We start from the raw sequence: 23,359 nt of genomic DNA on the forward strand, positions 1-23,359 counted from the left end.
TGTCCCAAAAGTAGTGTATTTATTAAAAGTAGCAGGATGTGAAAAATGTATATGTGAGTTGTGGCAGCAGTTACATATTACTGGGACAGTGATTATAATTTAGCACTTCCTCAGAAAGTAAGAATACATATCACGAATATTTATTCAGATTGATGGCATACAATATGATTTGAAAGTATCTCCCATATATACAAAATACAGTATATTTAAGTTATGCACTCAATAGCATTTTTGGATAACATTTCTTTGACATAAGACATAAATTGCTCTTGCATAGAGCTTCATACTATAGTCTCACATTTAAATTATACCAAATACCAGGATTTCTGTTACAGCGTCATTTGCATTAGGGTAATGCATTATTATTTTGTGTCTGATATTCTGTCCCATTTTGTCCTTTATTTCTGAGTATTGTTTCTTGCTTATTTTAATGTTTTTAGAAGAATTAAAGAAGCAGAAACCAGCAAAACAGTAAAACGGGGTGTAATTTGTAATTGTCTCTTGCCTAGTTTCCTGGAGTCTTGTCAGAGACTTTTTCTCTGACAGTACACAAACAACTTGTTATTTATTTCTTCCTCAGTTCCAGCAAACATCAGAACATGCTCTTTTCTCCTGCTCTGTGGTGGATGTGTTCACACAGCTCAACCAGAGCTTTGAGATCATCAAAAAACTGGAATGCCCTAATCCTCAAGCCTTGGCCCATTTCATGCGTCGCTTTGCTAAGGTAAGAAAAATGACTTTGGTTTACTTACCTGTGGCAAATAAATAGAGTATGTACTGGAATGTTGATATTATTGCTTAAATAATAAGGAGAATTTCTGGACTTACGTTCATAAGGTCACATAGATACGGTGTACATTAAAATGCTCTAAGCCATTTTATATGTCAGATTTGCAGAAATGAACCTGTTATCTCCATTGTTGGGGAAACTGGGGTATTTGTGCCGATCTTCATCCAGTATATAACAAAAAGAGGTTTTCATTTTTAAGTACAAATACTCTTGACCATTTGAAGACACTGCAATAAAAAATGTCTGATGGTGCCTGTAATTTTTATTGTTTTGTTTCCAAAAGTTATTCAAGTCAGTTTTATCTGTCATCTCTGTTTCTTTGTATCTCGCTTATTTCTTTGACGTTGGCAGACAGTAAATGAATGCGCTCCAGCAAGCCAACCAGCTGTAACTGTGGCCTGACACTGTCAGTCTGCATCCTAACTTTAGTGCATTTTGTGGTACATTTGTGTAATAGGCTTATAGAGAGGCCATAATGTGGCCATGCAAGCCCCTGCCTCACGATCATCATAATATAACAAAACGTATTACTTCCTACCACAGCCAGGAAAAGTAACTCATCAAAATAGCTTTTGTTCCCTTCTTTTAATATGGAATTGGGTAAAGATATTTTAGAATACAAACCTGAACTCGGGCAGTCAGAGATTTTTCACTTGGTGTATACTACATAGGAATTTAATTATAGTTTGTGTGCTGTATTTAACAAATAGTAGATATTTGATTTTAGGAATTCTTAATTCTGAATTTGAAATATATTAATAATAATAATAATAATATGTCTGACCAGAATATTTAAGTGAAATGCTAACATATACCACTTACTTTCGTTAGAGATTAAGATTTAGAAAAGGTGGCTTTAGGAGTCCACCATTTATTGAACCAATGATTGTGTTCACGTACTGTACAGTATATGTTAACCTTTACAAGAAAGTGCATACAAAGTACTGTTCAGTAACAGAATGTAATGTCAATATGAAGTGCCGCATCACCAAATGATCTTTTGAAAATTCAGAAGTTATTTTTTAATTTGAAATTCATTTGAATAATCCTTATAATCTTTGTTTTTCCCCCAAAAGACCATCAACAAAGTGCTTCTGCAATATGCTGCAATTATATCTAAGGATTTTGCATCTTATGTGTCAAAGGAGAAGCTGGTAAGCACCAGAACATATGATTTTTAGTTGACTGTATGTTGACTCTGTAGGAAAACTGTGTATTTTGATAGTTGTTTCCTAATTTGTTGCAACATGAGGATTAAAAGGTGTAAGAAAAAAGAAAAAGCAGAATTCATATACAGTATATCTAATTTATATCCTTAAATATCATTTGTATCCTTAAATAATAGCATAATTAAAATGTCATTCCTGTGACATACTGTACACTCATAATTTATTCACTTGTGATAATTTTGTCTAAGCTACAAAAAAGAGGTTTACACTATATTCATAATGTATATCAATGAAATGTTATATATCATAGTCCAGTGATATACAGTAACTTGATTGATTTAAAATTGTCATGCAAACCCATGTTATGCCATTAGAGTTTAGTAATAAGCTTACATATTGGCTTGTAGTACTTACTTTAAGTCACAGCTTAATCATTTTATTTCCAAATTAATTTTGATTGATAACAATTTTATTGTGAAATATCATTTGAAAGAAGTTTGAAATATAATAAGTATGTTTTATATAACATACAGTTTTTTAGGAACTTTAGCAGTATTGTGAGTAGCAGTGAAGATTCTGATTAATTAAGAAGTGCTTTGTAGGCCATTTTCAGAATTAGAGGATTTGAACATGAATAACAATTCAAAGGCTGTAATGAGCTCAATCATCCTGAGCAAAATAACAAAGGAAAAAGCAAGTATAAACTGCGACAGGGACAAAACATATTTCTGTAATAAATCTGATTTTTACAGTGACCACTGACAATTCACAGATGTTAAACCATTTTCTGATTGTGAGAAGTGGGCAGCTGGGCAACATAGGAAAGCAATATTCTTGTTTGAGCAAATACCTTTAATACTCTCAGAATGAGAACATTGGGTAGAGGAGGATTGTGACTGACAAGCTGACTGACCAGTAATTAAGTCTCAGAAGATGGGCACTATCCAAATGCTACAGAAAAATCTAATAGCAGGACACTTAATCTGTACTGCAGTGACTCAGAGCACTTGCTAGCTTAAGCACTATTGCATCCCTAAATTGGCAGCTCTCCCTCACCCAAGAAAACCTAAGCTGGAGATTTTCTGTGGTAGTACATTTCAGAAGTGTGACAGGGTTCCTTCTTGTCATGTACACTGCAGTACATAATGACAGATGAAACCTTGCTTCTGCAAAGTTATGTGTCATCACTGGACAGCCAGGCCTGCCTCCTTACAACTCTATCGCCTTTTTAAGACTTGACATCCTCATTGCTGAAGTCCCTTTATTTGAACTTTCAATTAAAACCCTATGTGCTGATGAGTCTTTATATTTTGCAGCACAAAAATACACAGGACAGTTGCCTTAAGTGAATCTCCTTTTCTGTTTTTGCAATAGGTGTCTTCCCTTGGAAAAGTATAATTTCTTTAGAATAGATATATATGATGATTTCAAATGGCATTCAGCCCTTCAGGGATTGTTTATTAAAAGCCAACTGATGTATAGCATAGACAGCAGTTTTCCAGCGGTCATGACAGTTGGCAAAAGAAAACTGGCAGCATACAGCAAATGTGCTGTCAATTAAAGAATTACTATTCGTCCTCAGACATTGAGTTCTGTATAAATATATTGTGCCTAATCTTAAGATCAATATGAATTTACAGTTGTTTCCTTCAATTTTTTTATGTAATCGTTATATGTCTTCCTGCAATTTGACTCAAGCACTTGTGATCTTAGATTTCAAAACATAATCTTTTTTGTCCTCCATGTGACAGCAATGCTTCCAGATTAACTGTCTAGTTATTGATATCCTAATAAAAGAAAGATCCAAATCACTTCAGACAGCTGGTAATTTATTAATTTCTATATTGCAGATGCATAGGTTTTATGCTGGGCCTGAGTTATACACATGACTTCCTAACTATGTCTCATTGTTTCTTACTGTAACAATTAAATGCTTTCCTTATTTTTCTCTAAGCCCTGCATCCTCATGAACAACATTCAACAGCTACGTGTCCAGCTGGAAAAGATGTTTGAGTCAATGGGCGGCAAACAGGTCTGTTGCTTGACATTATTATACAATAACATATTTTTGCTCAGCTTAACACTTTGAAAAGAGGTTTTTGTCATTCTTATTCCTGAAATTTGCTTTATTATGTTCTAACAAGTTTACTGTAATGTCGGCAGCATCATTTTTAGTTTCATGTTCTCTGTCTTACCCACAATATCTTTGTCTTTGTTTTTGTGTTTCATTCTGCTGGGCGTCAGGAGGAAGGGACAGTGTCCTTTTGTAAGGTCTGTTCAAAGGGCTCCCAATGTTGCTATAGTAAAGGAAATGAATGAGACTGATTGCACACGCCCATAGCATGAAGCCTTTTAGGTTAAGGATGCAAGGAGCAAAGAAGAAAACAAAGCAAGCACATTCATGTCATTTTTTTTTATTAATTCTGAAATTACCAAAAAATAAAAAATAAATACAGAACAGCATACCAAAAAACAGGGTAAGGGGAGTTAGTTAAATACATTCTGAAGAAAAATCAGAAGTATTTGCATTGTTACAGAGTGATAGCCATTCTTGCTTCCATATGAACTATTGCTACAATTTAATATCACATTTCAACATCTAGCTCTGGTTTCTCTTACTTTTGTACCCAGGTTGTATATTTAACAGTTAATGGTCATTGTCTCATTTCCCTTTTTTTAACACTACCATCTACAGTACCTTTTGAAACTGCTGGGAGCTGTTTCTCTTTTGATATAAATGTCAAAGACTCGAGTTGTTTTCTCAACACATAATGCCATCACCTAGAACAGCTTTTTCGATGATTTACAAAGCTGACCTGGTAACCCGATTATACAGCAGGGCATTTATTGGAGAAATCTAAGTAGCTCACATAAGGAGACATGCTTTCCACCCAGGATTTGAACCCACAAACCTCTGATCCTGTGTGGGCAGGGGTAGTCTAGATCTGCACTGAGATTACTGAGCACGTAAAGAAGAAAACAGTTCATCCGATCAGAACTTTTCCTGTAGAGCTGGAGTCCTTAACTAAAAGGATAAACTGATGCTTTGTCTTCACTTTTTGCAGCCTCTCAAGTGTTGCAGGTCAGCACTTCATTCACAGAGTTTTAGAGGAGATTAGCATCTGTGATGTTCTTTGTATAAGCTCAGTAGTACACAAGATGGGTCCCGGTGAAAACAGTTAGGGTAATTTAACATTTTTAAGTCTGTGTGGGATCAATGCCACAGACTTCACAAATAACAACACATTTTTTTATCAGGGTTGTTGGGGTGTTCTGTTTGCCGTGCCTTCATAACATTTTCCAGTGTTAATGCACAACTGGCAGTTCATCCTGTTTTGTAAATCAGTGAATTCAAATATTGTCATTGCCTACATGGTATACTTCATAAAATTGAAAGGAAAAAAGTGGTTTGGGTTGTCAGGTTTCATATTTATTGTATCTCCCTTTTCTCTTTACAACAGTGCATTTGGTGGTGTGTAAACGTGAGTGTCGGAAATGATTTGCATGGTAGTGTTGTGGCTCTCGGTAGATTTTAGTCTGTTATAATGGAATGTATTCTCAGGGTCCATAAAACACCAAGAACAATTGCTCTAAGGTCCTGAGTCATGAAATCTCTCTTTTCTTATTTCACTGTTTATGATGTCTCAGGTGTGATGGTGGCACAGTGATAGATGTTCTATTAAAACTTTGTAATCTGAACAGATTCTGCAATACTAAATTGTCAAGTATTCTTTTGGAAAAAAGGTAAATGTTTTGTGATCTGTATTTTTTCAAGTTATAAAAGGGTTTTATCCAAGCTTTGGAAAGGCTGGATAATCTTCAAGACCAAGAGAAAAGATAGAGAAGAAAGGTCATAACATTTGCTTCTTTTGCTCTTAATTCCAACCAGAACACCCTGCATTTGACTATACAGTATACTATATTTGCATTTATCTTAATCTTATTTAATCCAAATTAGTTTGTGGTAACCCTTTTGAAAAAGATGGAACTTTTGTAATCGATAAAACATTTTCTCTTTTTCATTGAGCACTAGTTTTCTTCCAGACATCTGACTTCTTGACTTAAAAATATTGTCTGAGTGTGCCTTGGCTTCTCAGACACCCCTCAAAGGGTTTTCAATTTTTCCTTCACAAAGGCCAAATACAATACTGTATGTTGAAGCATTGACAGTAAGTGCCCACATTAAGACCAAATCTCAGTCTTCCTCAGTCTGAGACAAGACCTTTTCTTTTATAGAGTGGACCCTATGAGATTATCCAACTCATTATGCAGTATGCAGTAATGTCTGCCTGGTCACTCAGCTCAGACATATTGGCATGATAGATTGAGACATCTCGGATGTTTCTTCTTTAACTGTGAGTACAGTGGAATAATATTTAGGAAAAAAAACAATGTTCCATACTTAAGGAAATAAGATTTGTATGTTTTAGTATACAGTACATAATGAAAAAACAATTTAATTTTCTTTCCACCTTTACGAAACAGAACCATGATCATTTTAAACAGGTTCAGTGGTATGAAAGTGAACAAGTGAGATTATGGCCAGCAGATCCTAGTGTACTGGAAAAAATGTGGTTTAAGCACGTCAAAATTGTGGACATCTCCTTTCCAATTCAAATAATTACATTTAGAACCTCAAATAACTTCAAGTATACCATTAGAAAATTAATGTATTGGATTTCTAAAGCCAATAGTGAAGATTTGCCAAGAGCCTGACTTATCTTGGATTGTGTTTATGCTGTAGCTGTCGAAGAAGTGCTCGTTGAATATTTCAGAATTAAGTGTGTGATATGCATGAGGTGATCCATCCTTCATGTTTATGTCCTGCATTATCCACAGACCAGCATGTCATGTACACAACATTTCTTTTTAATTTGTGTATCAAATATTACCCTCTGCTGTTGGGATTTCTTTATTTAACGTAATGAAACATATCTGTCACACTTACACCGGAGTTGGTGACATACAGATTGCTCCCAATATCTATTTTAGTGCACTGTAATGAGAACTTTAATGGTACAAAACTGCTTATTTCATTTCAAGCTTCACTCCTCCAGCCACAGCAATTGTGACTATTTTAGCTGGCATTTCTGATGCCATTTCTGAAGGAACAAAATGTCACCCTGAGCTGGTGGTGTTTTTTCCAAGCATGTTCAGATTCCTTCAATGCTTTTCTGCTCCTTTTTGTTTTCTTTTTATGGGTGACAGAGTGTTCCTGGATGCATCTTTGAAATGAATTAGAATTATAATTACTGTGTCAATTGTGTATGATAAAGTACCCGTTAAAAAACAGTAAAAGCCTATTAACTTTGATGTGCATTAGTGTTAGGGTTAGAATTTGGATTAGTCTGCTACTTAATATCTTACAAATCTATTTGGCTTTGGCATTTACTGTACATTACAAGAGTAAAATAATTGGTGTTTCTGTGAACACTAATAAACAAGACACTGGTTCTAAGAAAGGTACAGTATGTTCATATCCCCAGTACATGTGTGACTCCAATATGTAGAAATTTAATTGATAAAGCTCAGCTTTGAAGCGCTACATTTAATTAATGGCTTCTGATTCAAATGTGGAGTAGTGTTTGACTGCTATTAAACTTTGTTTCACACCCCTGTGGCTTCTGGTTTTTGTGTCAGCAGAGCAGTTGTAAAATTAACCTTATTAAACCTTTAATCAAACTCCAGTTTTTTTAAATTAGTTTCTGTTGCTGAATACTAAGAATGCTTATAGCATATTTGACAAGATCATTTAAACTGGTGTACTGTATATACAGTACTGTACATCAATTAATAATAGCCAAAATATGTAAGAGAGCAATAATTTTAAACCATATTAAGATACATTTATTGGAAATAATACATGTACTATATTAGAAACCGAGAAGAAGACAGTGAAAAATCAAACAGTTCCTTAAATAAAAGGTTAATTAAAACTGATTAACCAAGAGCTCCATTGGAATAAAAACCAGAAGGCATAAGTCTACTCCAAGACTAGAATTGTGAAACACTGTTATAAAACTTTTCTAAATGTTCTGGGTGAGGAAATAAGCTTTCATTCCTAAATCATTGACTACAACGTTCATGTGTAGATGCTAAAAGCAAATGTTATTTGAGATTTTTTGATAAATGGTGTTGTACACAGACTCAAACTGCTACACGTTGTGGCTTGGTTCCCATTTCACTTCTGTTTTCTTAATATCATTTGTCTCCTACACATGGGGCTTTAGTATGTATTTGATTCTTATTTTACTCTTTGACACGTTTATTTTTCTCCATTATGCTCTTAAATAGACCTTCTTTTGGTGGCTGTATAGCAGAATTTGTCTAAGAGTACTGTAATATTCTTTTTACTTATTTCAAATTCCACTCAGCAGCTGTAGATTTCAAAGCTCTTTTTAAATTTCCTGCTGCTTTTCAAAGTGGTATGTCTTTTCTAAACTAGAATAACTTCTAAGAAGAATAAGCAAAGGTTACTGTAAGTGCCCTGTTACATAATGTTTCAAGCCCACATTCAGGCAGACAGGAGAATGAGTGAAGACAGCACTTTGCATTCAAAGCAATATTGATTTGCAGGAAAAACAGAATGTCATAGGTTGGAGTGTAACCACAATTTACCCAGTCTCAAGAGAAGAAACCTTGTTAATCCATTAACATTATTTAAGAAAATATGAGTAAATGGCATCTTTAGTTAACCCTGCCACTCCTGAAATTATTGACATGCGCCTATCAGCAGGAACCGTAAGTGCTCAGGAAGTGTCTCATTAAAAACAGATTTTCAACAAGGTCAAACATTGCATCTCATTGGTTAGCGAGTTATAAAATTAAGTGGTTAAGATTTTTTAGGTTGCTCGCTACTGTTGAAAACGTGCTTAGCTGAAAGAACTATGCATATGACATATGTTTGACTATTCTCAGTAGTACCAAGAACTGTTTGTTAACTCTATGGTCCCTTGAACGTTTGCATTAAAAGCTGATGAAATTATTGAAGTACAATTGTTCTAAACAAAATCAGAAACAAAATCAATAGGAAGGAAATGTAAGTTTTGATTCATTTTGTAAGTCTATCATTAATGTGAAATACTTTATGTGAGATTTGTGTTAGTTTGCTTGTCATACTGTATAACTCTTTTTTGCAGCATTTTGTTGTTCTAATGATCCATGAACAAATAAATGGTTCCTCAGTACAAATTAAAATATGAAGGCAGTCCTTCTTTGCACTTAGCAATGTGCAATTTATTCCAAGTCCTAAGGAACACCTTCAATAAAAACACAAACGAGTCTGACACACTTAATTTATTCCTCCTAATACACCTTCACTTCTGTATTTCCTTCTTCGTGCCCTGCAGCAATTTAGCAATGGATCTAATCAATGAGAGAGTAATGTACAGTAGTGAAGCCCTACCAGTCCTAACTGATAGAGAAGCCATCAACAAGTATACATAGGTTTATTCAACTTTGTGTATCTCTTCAAGTACAGTACTATTGCAGCAAGTTTGGAAAAGAAGATATACAGTAACATCACTACAGATACTGTAGTTTCTAAATTGTAGGGGCTGGATATTCCTAAATAACATTAAGCAAGAGCGACACAGTTCGACCAGAATTAAATAAGGCGTTGGCTGCGTTGTTATTTGTGCTGTGGTATGAAATGTACTATACAGAGTGTGAATATCCAGAGCAGCATTATGCTTTTATTAGTTTTAGAGTCAAGCATTGCAGAGCTTTAGAAAAAGTATGAGGTTTATTCTCTATGGCTTTAATATTTTTTTCTTTTGCAGCTGGATCCTGAAGCCAGTGATCTCCTGAAAGAATTACAGATAAAACTCAATGGCGTTTTGGATGAGTTAAGCTCTGTTTTTGGTGCAAGGTAAACTAAATTTTATTTAATCTGTGTGACATGACCATCTGTTCAAACAACATGTCAGTGTTTAGAAACAGTAAGTGGCTTAAGGTCTTGGCATTGAATTGATGTATTATCGAATCCAGTTTTTGTAGTTAGTACTCTCTGGAATGAATGAAAAAGTCCAGGAAAAGATATATTTAATTACTTCTAAAACATTTACTTTTCAAACCAAAAAAACAGCTGTTGTTTACTTTCAAGGGAATTTCAAGAGCAGAGAAAAAACACAGAGGTATAGCTTTCTCCCTGAGAATGATGAAAATCAGCAAACATGCTTGCTAGAACTGGTATATTTCCCAAAATGTGGTTGCTTTGCTTGTTTCCTCTAGTTTCCAGGCTGTTATTGAAGATTGTGTCAAACAGATGAACCAAGAACTGAGTCAGATGCGAGGAAATGGCCCTGGAAACAAAAGCAATGCAGCCATGGATGCAGAAACTGTGCTAAGGCCACTCATGGATCTGTTGGATAAAAAGTAAGGTTTTGCCCAGAATGCATGACTTCAGTGCTTGAAGCCTAGGAGACAAACCTACAAAGACAGGACATGGAAATGATTTAACTTCAGTTCAGCACTTTTGTGATGCAATGTTTTATAATATTGAGTACCAGTGTTTGGAAACAAATGTAGGAGCAAACAATTATTTTTATCTACAGTAGACCTGTGAATTGCATAGCTGTGAGACAGTCAAGCAGTTCACCCAGTTAATACACTCATTTCAGTTCTTTGGATCACTTGGATGAGTATTTCTGGTGTCACTGTGGGCTGTCATAACTGCCCTCTTAATAAGGATTCCCCAAATGGCTGCCCACACCTGGAACTTACAGGGAACCTCCACAGTTGATAGGATTTGAGCTGCAGAGGGTTTCCTCAGTTTACTGTATTAAAACAATCCTGCTCACTGTGCACCTGAGAACATGCAGTGAAATATATTTGGTTTCACATTTTTTAAATTATCATAGCTTTACATGTAAAAGGATTTTAGATTCCCTTAATTCCTAGCAGGGTATATCACCTAATGGTTCTGTATGCTAGAAAAAAAGCTTGCAACTTTTTGCACTTCTCTACATATGAATGATTCAGAGACCTTTATAAAAGCAGCATTCAGGGCAATGGGGTATTACTGAGAATCCTCTTTAATCATATGCAAATACTAAATCCTTTCAGGCCTAAAGATTTTTTCCTAAGCCCATGAATATATAATTCACTAAGATTAAAGTGTAAAACTGTAGGTTTGTTTTCTTATTTATTTATGAACATTGAGGGACTTTGACATGGATAGACACATATGTAGGAATGTACATTTTCAAACAACAATAGAGCCTTAGTTTATCCCTGTAAAAAATAAAAACGGCCATTAAGAGAAATAATTTATGAACTTCACAAAGATAAACCAGGATTTAGTAGTTGCACACAGCTCAACATTTAAAAGCATATCTTAGAAATGTAGAAACTGTTTTGATGTTTTAATAACATTGTTTTCTTTGTGACAATTATTATTTGTGTATTGTAGCCTCACCTTGTTTGCAAAAATCTGTGAGAAGACAGTACTGAAAAGAGTTTTGAAGGAGTTGTGGAAAATAGTTTTGAACACAATAGAAAGACAGATTGTCTTGCCTCCATTAGCAGACCAAAGTGTAAGTACCAGTGACATAATTAATATACTGTGTGATCTTGCGTAATGACGACTCCCTCTTTCTCTCCATCCGTAGCTGTTTGGAACATAAAGAAGCTTAAGCTGCACTGTATTGCATCTGCATATCTTCTATCAGGGAATCTGTCCATTAATCCTTTTGTGAACCCATCTTTTCATCCACTACATGTACATATATAATATTTATATACCAGTAGATTAAAACTGTAATACTCCCTCATCTGCGCTTGGACAGCTGCCTAAAATGGAAAACTTCACTGACCTTCCATTTGGACTCTTTTCAAATTCCTTTCTATTCAAGCTGAGTAATGTGGCAGCTCTGCAAAGCCATTCTTCAGATATGTCACACATGGCTGGACTAGCAGGTTTTGTTTTAGTTTAGTTATCAGTATTTCTAAATAATATATTGTAATCATTCCCTGGTATAACCTTAAAGTAAATTAAAATACATATTCTCTTGCAAATGTCATGCAAATGTAGATTGCATATATAAACTTTATATACTGCATTGCAACCTGGTGTTATGCAGTGCATTTAGTATGACATACATTTTAAACATTATAGTTAGTCATAATTTAATATTTAATAATATATACAATTATTCTGTTAATAGTTTATGATCTGAGGCACTCTTTAAAGTTAAGTTAAAGAGAGGGATACAAATTTAGTTCATTCAAATTACAAAGTATTGTCTGTAATCCAGTTGTTTTTTCCTTATAAAGCAAGGAGCTCAGATGATTTTCAATGCTGCAAAAGATTTGGGACAGCTATCAAAACTCAAGGTATGGCTAACTCATTACTGACATCTATCCTTTTAAAACTTGTCCATTGCAACTTGATGAATCATGCTTCTTAGTAAAAACATTATCTATCCTTGGAATTTATAAATATGACCCTTTCAGTATTTAGCTCTCTTATCTAATGAGCCTATGAAGTATAACAGTTCTGGGAACTGTCCCAGTAGACAATTAGAAAGCCTTTTCTTTTATAGTTCTGTGCAAACAGAAGCTGCATCCTGCAGAGTACGGTTTTTAGTGGGTTTTATGAAATATGACCGATGATATTATGACAGCAGAACAACCATGAAAGAAAGAGCAAAGTGTCTAAGAGGTAATAAAAATGAAAAAATTAGATGATGAAAGAGAAATGGATGACGGAATATATACAGTATATATGACTCCACTGTTTACCAAGAAAGAAGTTGACAAACAGAAAAATTATATTTTAAATAACATTATCATACTATACAGTAGATATAGATACTAGAAGAACTTGAGATAAAAAAGACCTCTAGGACCTGATGGTATTCCACATACCAATGTCATGTGGATGCAAACTGAGCATATGATACTGTAAATTTAACATTTTCAGGTTATGTTAACAATATAGACTCTGGTATGGAAAGTAAAATGGGAATATTAGAAAATTGCAGACAGAATGTTACTTGCAGATATCAGGAGTATGAAACAAATAACTAGAGTCATAGCACCTGTCCTCTCACATTACTCCTTTAAATAGTTTAGTTATTCGCCATATGGGAAATTAAAAAGGTCATACTGTACTACCCCATTTGTGTTTAAGACTATCAGGTGCTTTTATTAATAAAGTCTTGTGAAACTTGTGAAATCAAAGGCTTTTTAAAACTCCCAAAACAGGCATAAAATGAATTGGAAACTAACGTTGTTGCTCAAGGATTTTCAGACTTACCCCTTTACCTAGTTTTTTCTTTCTTATTTTTGTTTTTTTTTCTAATTGGGAGTATTAATCTATTGTTATTAACTTACTTAACATACATTCCTTTTAGTTTTATTGCTTCAGTATTTCTTACACCATGTACTTTATTGAATCAACTCAAAATAATTGTTGTTTTTTTTCACTATAACAGATATTTTGGTGAATTTGACATTTGAGATTTCAAAACCCTCCCCAGGACAGCTTGCAGATATTCTTCTGTTTGCTGTCTCAGTACAATTTGAGGCAATTCACACCTACCCTGTACATTTACAATTTACGATATAACTAATAATACATAAATTTCACTTTCAGCACTTGGACATGATACAAATATTATGATTATGTATTCCTGTTTAAAGAATCAACATCAAAATCTTTTTCATTTCCTAAGTACTGTTTTGAAATAGGAGCACACTTTCCTAAATTTTAGTGTACTATCCCCAAGCTTTTGTTTTAATCCAAGAACCAAGTAATATCAATAGTCTCTATAATAAATGCATGAAACAATACCTGCAAACAAAGATACAAGTGGCTGTTGTTGTGTTACACAGCTTTGTGGGGGTAATGAAATTAACTTTTTTTAACCAGAACCTGAACTTGAAATGAGCATTTTTAAATGATTGTATCCATTACCAATAAATCAAGAGGTTTCTAAGTACTTGTGCAATGTACAGTACTTTAGGTAGTGCAAGTACAACCAAAATGTACTTTTACCAAATCAAAATGAAAGATTTGAATTTCTTGTTAGATTACCTGAATTGTGACCTGATTTGTTTTTATTTTAGACTACACATTTATTTTGTGTTTCCCTTGTTTAGGAATAAAGGAAGTGATCTTACAATTAATATAAATCTTTTACAAGTAAAGCCTTGAGTCAGGCTTGTTAAGGCTTTTGGCACATTTGTACTGGATCTAAAAGAGATGGGACATTTCGACCCTTTTGTCCAAGTCATGTTGGTCAAAAATAATGTCTGTTGCTTATGCAGTATCATTATGAGTCAGCACTTCTCTGCCTTTCATGAAATTCATTTAACTGTAGCTGAGCCCAGATCAATTCACAGTTAAGCAGGAGGTAACACTCTGCAGATTCCTTACAGCAAGGTGTTAAACCGTAGTAGATTTTTATTATCTGGAGCCCTTGAAGAAGAGCACTCAGTATGTCATTCTGTAATGCTTGATCGAGAATTTGGTATTTGAAACCTTCACTACATCTCACTCACTGCTTTAAACAGCTTCAGTTCAGTTCAAGTCTTTGATGCAGCTAAAAGCTTTAATAATTAGATGAAATAAGAGATACAGAGATGGAATCAGTTTTCATATCACTCTATTGATTGGAGGTGAATATAGATGCCTATATTAGTGCTGTTGTTGTGCATTAAAGTTTTACTGCTTTTCTTACAAAGCAAAACATTTCTCCTTTCTTTTATATTACTTTTGTAATTCTGCTGTGAACAAATATCTGAAAAATAATGAGTGTCAATAAGTCTGTTAGTTATTAGATGTATTTGTTATTCATTTTTATTTAGAATTTTTTTTAGTTTATTTTTTTTTGTTTAATTTATCATACATTGCATAAGTAATGACTTGTTTAGTGAGAGTGTTTACTGGACACAGGAGATGAGGCAACTGAACCTGTTGAACGTCTGACCTGCTGATAAAAATACAAAAAGCAACCAACATCTCCCACTCATTGAGAGGAAAATGCCATTGTGTCACCAACACAGATGGAGACTTGTGTAGACAGATTTCAGCAATTATGGCACAGACATACCTCTAGTAGACAGGTGTGACAGACCAAGTGTGATGTTCTGGCTCCAGCTGCTCCTCATCCTGCTCATGTAACAAGAGCATTCATGAGAATGTGAGTCTGTGGCGGGAATGGCAGGACATCTAGGGCTCAGACACCAGTGAACAGACAGGGGCTTGTGCAGGCTCAATGAGAGCACATGTTACGTCCTAGTGTGTGCTCTATGTATGTTTTGTTCCACACTTCTGACTATGATTGTTCTCCCTCCCCCATTGGTCCATCGTTACACCACTGTTTCCGTATGACATCATCTTCAATTAGCTTCTCGACCAATCACAACTCATCTTATTCAGTATAAAACATGGAGGTTTTCAGAAGGAAGAGGCCTTTCGTTTGATTTCGGTCCCACTCGGCTTTGGTTTTCGTTTCACTTTTGGTTTTGCTTCAGCTTTGTTGTTTTGTTGGTTTCTGTTCCCCTCTTTGTACTTTCGTTTGTTTGTGTTATCCTTATTTTGCCATTACCTTGCCCAAACTTGTTATTGTATCAACCTCTGTGTTCTTTTGTACCCTGTTACTTGTCTGCTCTCGTTTGTATACGTAGTTCACTTGTGTATTTGTGTGAACTTTTGTATATAGAGTTAGTTCAGGTTGTTGGGTGCATTTTGCACACACGCAGTTGATTTTGTATTAGTCACACTAGTTTAGTACGGGTGAGTGCCATTTGTCTTGTATGGTTTTGGGTAGTCAGTGGAGGTTAGCTAGGGTGTTGAAGACGCCGAAGACCGTGTGTTTCGGGGGGTTTTTTGTAGTTAGGTCAGCTTTCCCTCACTTTCTTAGCTAGCTCCATTTTGTTTGTTATTTTCTTTTCTTTGGCACCACTCTAGTTCCCTACCCCTTGTGTTATTGTATCTTATTACAAACCAGTCACTTATTCAACTTAAAATCATCATTTTTGCACCGACCCTTGTTATCGCGCTTCCTAGTCCCTCTCCAGAACCCACCTGCCTCCAAAAATTATCCTAAATGTTACACCCCTTTACCCCTAGACACTTGGGGCCATAACAGCACACAATTTCTCAAGACTGCATCTGCAACCTGGTGCAACAGGTATGTTGCGGATGTACAGCTTGTACTGCTGCCTGTGGCAGCTGCCCTTGTTGATCAGTCTGGTTGACGGAAAATATTGATCAGCTTAATTAATTTAATGAAAACATCTGTCATGTCTGTTTGGTAAAACATCAGTACACCTGCTAAAAAAAGATTTGGTATTTTTCCTGATGACAACCTTGTGAATTTGTTGCAACTGTAAGTGATGTTAAGAGCTTAAGAAAGGTTACAAATGAGAGGGGGGGGGCATTCAGACCGTTTAGCTCATCTGGCAGTTAACAGGTAACTGTAATTGATCCAAGGAACTCATCCAGCCTTTTCTAGAAAGAAGTAAGGGTATCAGCTGCAACAACTAAACAGCTTAGTAAATGTTCCATCACTGGATAATATATCATGTTTATTATTTCACTAAGGATTTAATTAGTCCCTAAGATGAAGTCATCTGATCTAACAGTTTTAGTTAGTGAACCATTATAAGTGTGTCTGTAGTAGTGTAAGCATCACAACTTATTAGTGAGTGCAGTCATGGGTTGACTTTAACAGAGAGTAATGAGCTGTTTTAAACTTTCCTAATCTCAGTTCTGTACCGTGTACTGTACATTTAGCTGGAGTTAACAACTAATCAATATGCTTCAACAAAGCATTGAAACTGTTGTGTTGGAGCTGATCTTTCAAAATGACCTTTTGGGGAAAAGTTAATGAACAGGTACTTTGAGTCTTGCCCCCAATATTTGATCAAAAAAGTCCTGTGATTTTCATTTGGATAGGAAAATATCTTAGAAGGGCTTGTGTAATTAGTCAATTCATATTTGTGCATAGTGAAAGATACCTGTACAGGTAAGGATACAATCTAAGAGCAGTGTAAGTATTGATTCATTTTCAATGGGTGTGGGATTGGAAGAGAGTTGTGTATCCCTTAAAACTTCTCCCAGAATAATGAATTGTAGTGGTGTTGACTTTATCTCTAGTCTGCACAGGGGCCATGGAGTTTTGTTGAATCCTGGGCAATATGTGAACATTCTGGATGGAAATCTGTGTTCATCCTGTCAATAGATTCCATGAATACACCAATGCTCCTCTTAAATGGGCAGATAGTTCTTTTTGATGTGCTGTCATTTGAATTAATACATTTAAATCACATGGTCAGAACTGAATAACCTTCCCATGAGAAATCATAGAATTGTTAAAGGGATTTCATAAATAGTGGTCCCATACTAAAAGCCAGAGATCACCATCTGCAGTAGAATTAATAAATTCTGTACTTTGCTCACATAATTAAACAATTTCTGATGCCATACAATTTTAATGCAGATATTTCATATCCATAAGTGCTGCTGTTCTTTCAGGTCTCTTAAGTGCTGTTGTTGTGGATTAAAGGTCTATTTTCTGGTGATTGATAGGCAGGTGTAGACTGTCAGCCCCAGTTTAGCTTTATTACCCTTAAGACTAACAGTCTTCTTACTTATCTGTGAAAGCATTTTAAATCTGTTTCTGAGGACCTGAATCTAGACTCTAATATCATCTGCTTCATTTTTATTTAGTTTCCAGATTCTGAAAAAAAATACATTGAGTCGGTATACATTTTTCAGTACTTGCTTTGGATCTTAATAGGAATGCAAAATCTAAATGTACAGGAGGTGAACTTGCTATATTTGTCTCAGATATCATCCAGAGGCAGAAAACATTGTCATAGTAATGAATATGAAAACGTGCATAATATGATTCTTAATAAACCTAAAATATAATGATAAAATGCAGCACAGAAGACAGAACAGCATCTATTACTTAACTTAAAATTATTTTTTTGTAAAACTGCTGCATAAACCAGAATAACATTAAACACTTCACAAATTACATGTGTCTGAAATAATAGTTCATATGAATATTGTTAAAAAACACATTACAAAAAATTGATCCCAGCACACTCCTAATAAGTCAAGAAAAAATCGGTTGTTTAGAAGAAAAAACAGAACCTTTTTTTTGTTTTTCCAGGAGCACGTGATAAGGGAAGAGGCAAGAAGTCTGACTCCCCGACAGTGTGCAGTCATGGAGGTGGTGCTTCCTACTATCAAGGTATTTGCAGTTTTTATTCCCTAAGGCCTTAGTCCATGAATCGGCATTTTGGTAACAAGCTTGACAATTAAACTTATTTATCCTCAGATATTCTTGCTCTCTTTAACGTCTGAGAGTGCTTTTTTATCTTCACCTAATGGTAAATAATTAGATATCTTTTCTTCCCCTCATTACACATCTATTGCAACCTCACTTCACCTCCTAATTACTGGCCACCTGTATCTTATTAGAATTCAGTCGTTTCTGCAGTTTAATCACTGCCTCTTACATCCACCTGAATAGAGGGATTTTAAATTGGAAATTGTAGCTGGGAACTTCTCTTACATTTACACTGTTACCTCATACAGTACTTATACTTTTTAAATTAACATCTGTACCTTTTCAGTCTACGTAGTATCCTAACATTTTTGGTCAATCAGCATTTGTTAGTTTACTCCGGGTATCTGGGGAATGGATGAGATTGCTAATTAACAGGAGAGAACAGACATCTGCTTATTTAAGTCATACTGAGCTAACGACATTTAGAAACCTTCAAAAATGTGACCACCATGAACTGTATTGTGAAAATATAGCTCTACCTTGTAGAATCGCATTGATTAGCGAGTCTCCAAGGAGATAGACTCTATGTTTAGATCAGTCATGATGCAGAAATTCATTTAATCAGTATTCTGTGTAGAAGCCCCAATTAATAAAGATAAGCAGAAAGCTTCCTTCTTAATTCACAATGCTAGCTCTGGCCTAATGGCCAGGGAGCTAGGAAATGTCAAAGGAATCAGGACATTAGACAGCTCACGCTAAGGCTTGGGTACACGATTAATCCATTACTTCAAACACTCCATTGTGCTCTTCACAGAAACCTGGAGAAATAGTACAAAAATATTGTCAGTACCAAACAGACTGTGAGTAACACATACAGTAGGACATGCTAATTTAGCTGTTTTTCTCACACAGCCCAAAAAGACAGGGATGGTTTAGGAGGGGACAGTTAAATCTTAGGGGCAGAAACAAATTGCTCATGCAAGGTGCATCTCCATTTGTAAAAATCTATTACATTGTCTTTAAAGGTGAGAGTAAATGCAAAGCAATTTAATCAGTCATCAAGTGGAAAATGCAGTCGGAAATTAACCAAATCTGCGTATGCTGTAATGCGAATCAAACTCTCTTAGGATCATAATCCCTTGACACATCAAAATTTCGCAGTATCAAGACGATTGAGGCAGTTGAGATGAAAGTGAGGCGGTTGAAATTAGTATTGATCAGATACAATCAGATACGTATTAAATTACAGTATACGAAAGCAGAACATGTTAATTTTCTCATGGTTTCTGTGTCAAGTACATCGCTGTAACCAAACTCCAAAATGCATTCTGCCGCTTTCCATCTCACAGTTCTTTGACATCTGATTTCAGTGGGACTTGAATACAGTGGAATGATTCTTACAGCAGTACTGACAATTGACGTGTTTTGTGTTTTTACCTGTTTACAGTATGTATTTCTGCAGATATATTTCAATTAAATACTGTTTACAATAGTATGCAAGGATTGGACATCTTATACAAACTCAGGAAATACAATATATTATACAATATATAAAAACAATATAGTATTTTATGAACAGCAACAATTTACTCAAAGCATCCACTGTTGTTTACTGGTATTATAGAATCTCTGACTGTTGTGAGTGAGAATAGATCAAACCTGTCAGTTAGCAGGGTTTAATTCACATCAATCACAACCTTCAAAACCTTGATCACAACAGCTCAAGAAAGACTGAATGTAGTGCAAAATGTATACCATACAAAGCAACCAATATGAAGTGTTGTAGAGGTTAATCCATCACATTAACAATCAGATCTAATGTCAGGTACTCCTTGACATTAACATAATTTATTCCTCTCTGGTCATTCATAAAGATAAAAGGGTATTTTCTGTACTGTGCAGTACAGTATTATCTATCAAAATAAAACTTTGGTTAGGATTTTTAAATTAAATGACTAAACTTTCAGTGATCACCATAGAATTATTCTTACACAAAGGAAGAGAAACACTGAGTAAAAACTGATAAAACAACATGAAATTTCATTAATAATAATAATTATTAATAATAAGAATTGCTTACACTTATATAGTGCTTTTCTGGACACTCCACTCAAAGCCCTTTACAGGTAATGGGGACTCCCCTCCAACACCACCAATGTGCAGCATCCACCTGGATGATGCAGCGGCAGCCATAGTGCGCCAGAACGCTCACCACACATCAGCTATCAGTGGGGAGGAGAGCAGAGTAATGAAGCCAATTTACAAATGGGGATTATTAGGAGGCCGTGATTGGTAAGGGCCAATGGGAAATTTGGCCAGGACGCCAGGGTAACACCCCTACTCTTTTACGAGAAACACTCTGAGATTTTTAATGACCACAGAGAGTCAGGACCTCGGTTTTACGTCTCATCCGAAGGACGGCGCCTGTTTACAGTATAGTGTCCCCGTCACTATACTGGGGCATTAGGACCCACATGGACTGCAGGGTGAGCGCCCCCTGCTGGCCCCACTAACACCTTTTCCAGCAGCAACCTTAGTTTTTCCCAGGAGGTCTCCCATCCAGGTACTGACCAGGCTCACACCTGCTTAGCTTCAGTGGGTTACCAGTTGTGAGTTGCAGAGTGATATGGTTGCTGGCCATTAGAAATTTGCACAGCTGTATAGATAATTTTAATACCAGAATTAATATAGCTAAAGGTTTTTGTGATCATTTTTGTCTCTTTTTTGCCTGGCGTGCATCTTTGTATTAATAACATAACATGAAGCAAATGAATTTTGAACAAGACTTGCCCTTGCTGTGTCTTTTTTTTGTTTGTCGGAAGAAAATATGTCAACTTTTAGTTTTTTTGTAAATTGAGTATGAGTGAATGTGTATCACAATAAAAAATGACCCAGTCCTGGTTTAAAAAAATGTAATATACTAGTTACTGTAACTTTATGATGTTGAAAGTGAACTTTTCAAAAAAATTTTACAAATAATGACTCAGCAGATGGGCTTGTTTCACTCAGTAACATTACTGCAGTTCACACTGGCATGCTGAGAACAAATTCTCATTAAAGCACACGTGTGAAAGTGCACACAGACCACAGAAGTAAGTCATTACTCTCAGATGAATGCATGAACTGGACTCATTTGCATTCTAAGCAAATGCTGGAGAAAAACAGCTAGACTGCCCGTTCTGAAAAATAAATTCAAGGAATCTTTCATCATTTCTGAAGTCTATTGTACTGGAAATTCTATGAAATATGTAAACTGCATTTTAACTTATTATATAAAGAAGTCTCAGTGTTTACTCAAACTTTATATTACAAAGGCAATCTGCACCTTCAATTCAACCATTTTATTATGTGACTATTGTAAATAACGCGTTGAATACCAATATTTCTTACAGGCTAGAATTATTGTTAAACAAAGACGCAAGCTTACTATCTTCCTATTTTCAGAAACTTTATTGACTTTAGTGAGTTTTTCACCATGTTCAGGATTACATTCCTTTTAATAAGCAAAGTAAACCCAGAAATGTGATGTCAGTGTACATAGCTACACACTGTGCCACATTTAGAACAAGAACTCAGTTCTGTGCACACAATGCTTTTCAAGCGTGAGGGAAAAAATTAACATATCAAACAGTATTATTGTTTCTCTTACTTTCACTGAAGGACACATTTTCTGTAGTTAATTGTATTAACAGAATGTGGACAAATGCTAGATATTTCTGTTTTTATCATCTCTTGTGTTTGGTGTAGAACCAATGACACACCTACAGCCAATCTACATACAAAATCAATATAACATTGAGTAATCTAGCTAGGGAAAGCTGGAAGGCAAACAAGTTAATCTATTCATTTGTGCCAGAAAAATTAAGTTTGTGATGAAATCCAGCAACAGAAGGCAATTTATTATCTTATTTCTCTTAAATGATTGGTTTTGTTTGCTTGATTTAATTTGCAGAGTTCAAGGGGGTTAAGCAGCTGTCTTTATTTTGACATCGGTTTGGACGGCATTATAATTTGATTTTGACAACCGTCTTCTTCCAGTGCTGGGAGAAAGCCTTCAGGGCAGGAATGAATCTGGAAACTGACAACTGAAATCGGATTCCTTTAGGAGAATCACACTTGACATCTGAAGCATTAAATATACCTCATTCATCTTAATAGGACAGGGAACCACCAAGTATATTCGTCTTGCCTCCTTCGTATCATATCATTCATATACTGTAAGCGCTTTGAGAAGCCACCTTTAAAGGCACTATATAAAATAAAGTTTATTATTATTATATCTGGTTTAAACAAACATTAAATTCCCCTGTCCAAAATGTTACTAATCACATTTTTATAATATAGCTCTTATTTTTTATAAATGCAGGTGATAGATTTTTGAATCAGACATACAGTATACTGTACAGTAGATGCTTCTGGTTCAAAAATCCACGATATCGTCATATTGAAAAATTAAATGTAATTCCCATTATGTGTTTCATGTACCCCAAAGTAAATTACCACAAATTGTGTTTTGTGTTTGTGTTTATATAATATCAGGTAAAATATGAGATTCACAAAAAAATACTTGCCTGTGTGAACTTTTATTTTGCATTGTTTTCATAGTATGCCTTCTAATTATGGAAGAAAACATTTTTCTTTGTTAATATTAACAATAATATATTAAATTTAGAAATTTCTCTCTCTTAGCAATATTTCCATGCTGGTGGAAATGGCCTGAAGAAGACATTTCTAGAGAAGAGCCCAGACTTGCAGTCTTTGAGATACGCTCTCAGCCTCTACACACAAACTACTGATGCCTTGATCAAGAAGTATATATGCACCCAGAACTCTCAAGGTAATGAGCCTTTGTTTACACGGTCCATTCTGTTTTAAGTTATTTGTGACTTTTAGTAATAAGCTATTTCTCTATTGATTGTATTAAGTTTTACTTCATTAACATTTTTGTCTTTGCCGGATGAGACAGCCTTTGCCCTCGTTACACTTGTTCAGTTTTTGTTCAATCCAAATTTCTTGCTAGAAAATAGCAATGCATTGCAGAATAATATAACAGGTTGCGGAGTAAAAAAAAATGAAATGACAGACAACCAGGAACAACCATTCTTTAAATCTGAGGCAAGACATACATCACCCAGGGTTAATTTACC

The 23,359-nt window shown here is 35.1% G+C and overlaps 1 protein-coding gene across 2 annotated transcripts in view; it reads left to right on the forward strand.

The window, feature by feature from the left end:
• unc13c (unc-13 homolog C (C. elegans)) overlaps positions 1-23,359 on the forward strand; it is a 139,004-nt gene that overhangs the window by 97,703 nt on the left and 17,942 nt on the right. The window contains exons 20-30 of one of the 2 annotated variants that reach the window (XM_088921651.1): positions 581-724; positions 1,867-1,944; positions 3,914-3,991; positions 4,204-4,230; positions 9,741-9,829; positions 10,192-10,335; positions 11,372-11,495; positions 11,875-11,877; positions 12,235-12,294; positions 18,093-18,173; positions 22,902-23,049. In XM_088921651.1, coding sequence (XP_088777777.1) covers positions 581-724; positions 1,867-1,944; positions 3,914-3,991; positions 4,204-4,230; positions 9,741-9,829; positions 10,192-10,335; positions 11,372-11,495; positions 11,875-11,877; positions 12,235-12,294; positions 18,093-18,173; positions 22,902-23,049 — 976 coding nt within the window. The remainder of the gene's footprint in view (positions 1-580; positions 725-1,866; positions 1,945-3,913; positions 3,992-4,203; positions 4,231-9,740; positions 9,830-10,191; positions 10,336-11,371; positions 11,496-11,874; positions 11,878-12,234; positions 12,295-18,092; positions 18,174-22,901; positions 23,050-23,359) is intronic. The other variant, XM_088921650.1, reaches the window with a different exon arrangement.

Source organism: Atractosteus spatula, chromosome 7 (assembly GCF_055471065.1).
Source record: "Atractosteus spatula isolate fAtrSpa1 chromosome 7, fAtrSpa1.hap1, whole genome shotgun sequence".
Lineage (NCBI taxonomy): Eukaryota > Metazoa > Chordata > Actinopteri > Semionotiformes > Lepisosteidae > Atractosteus > Atractosteus spatula.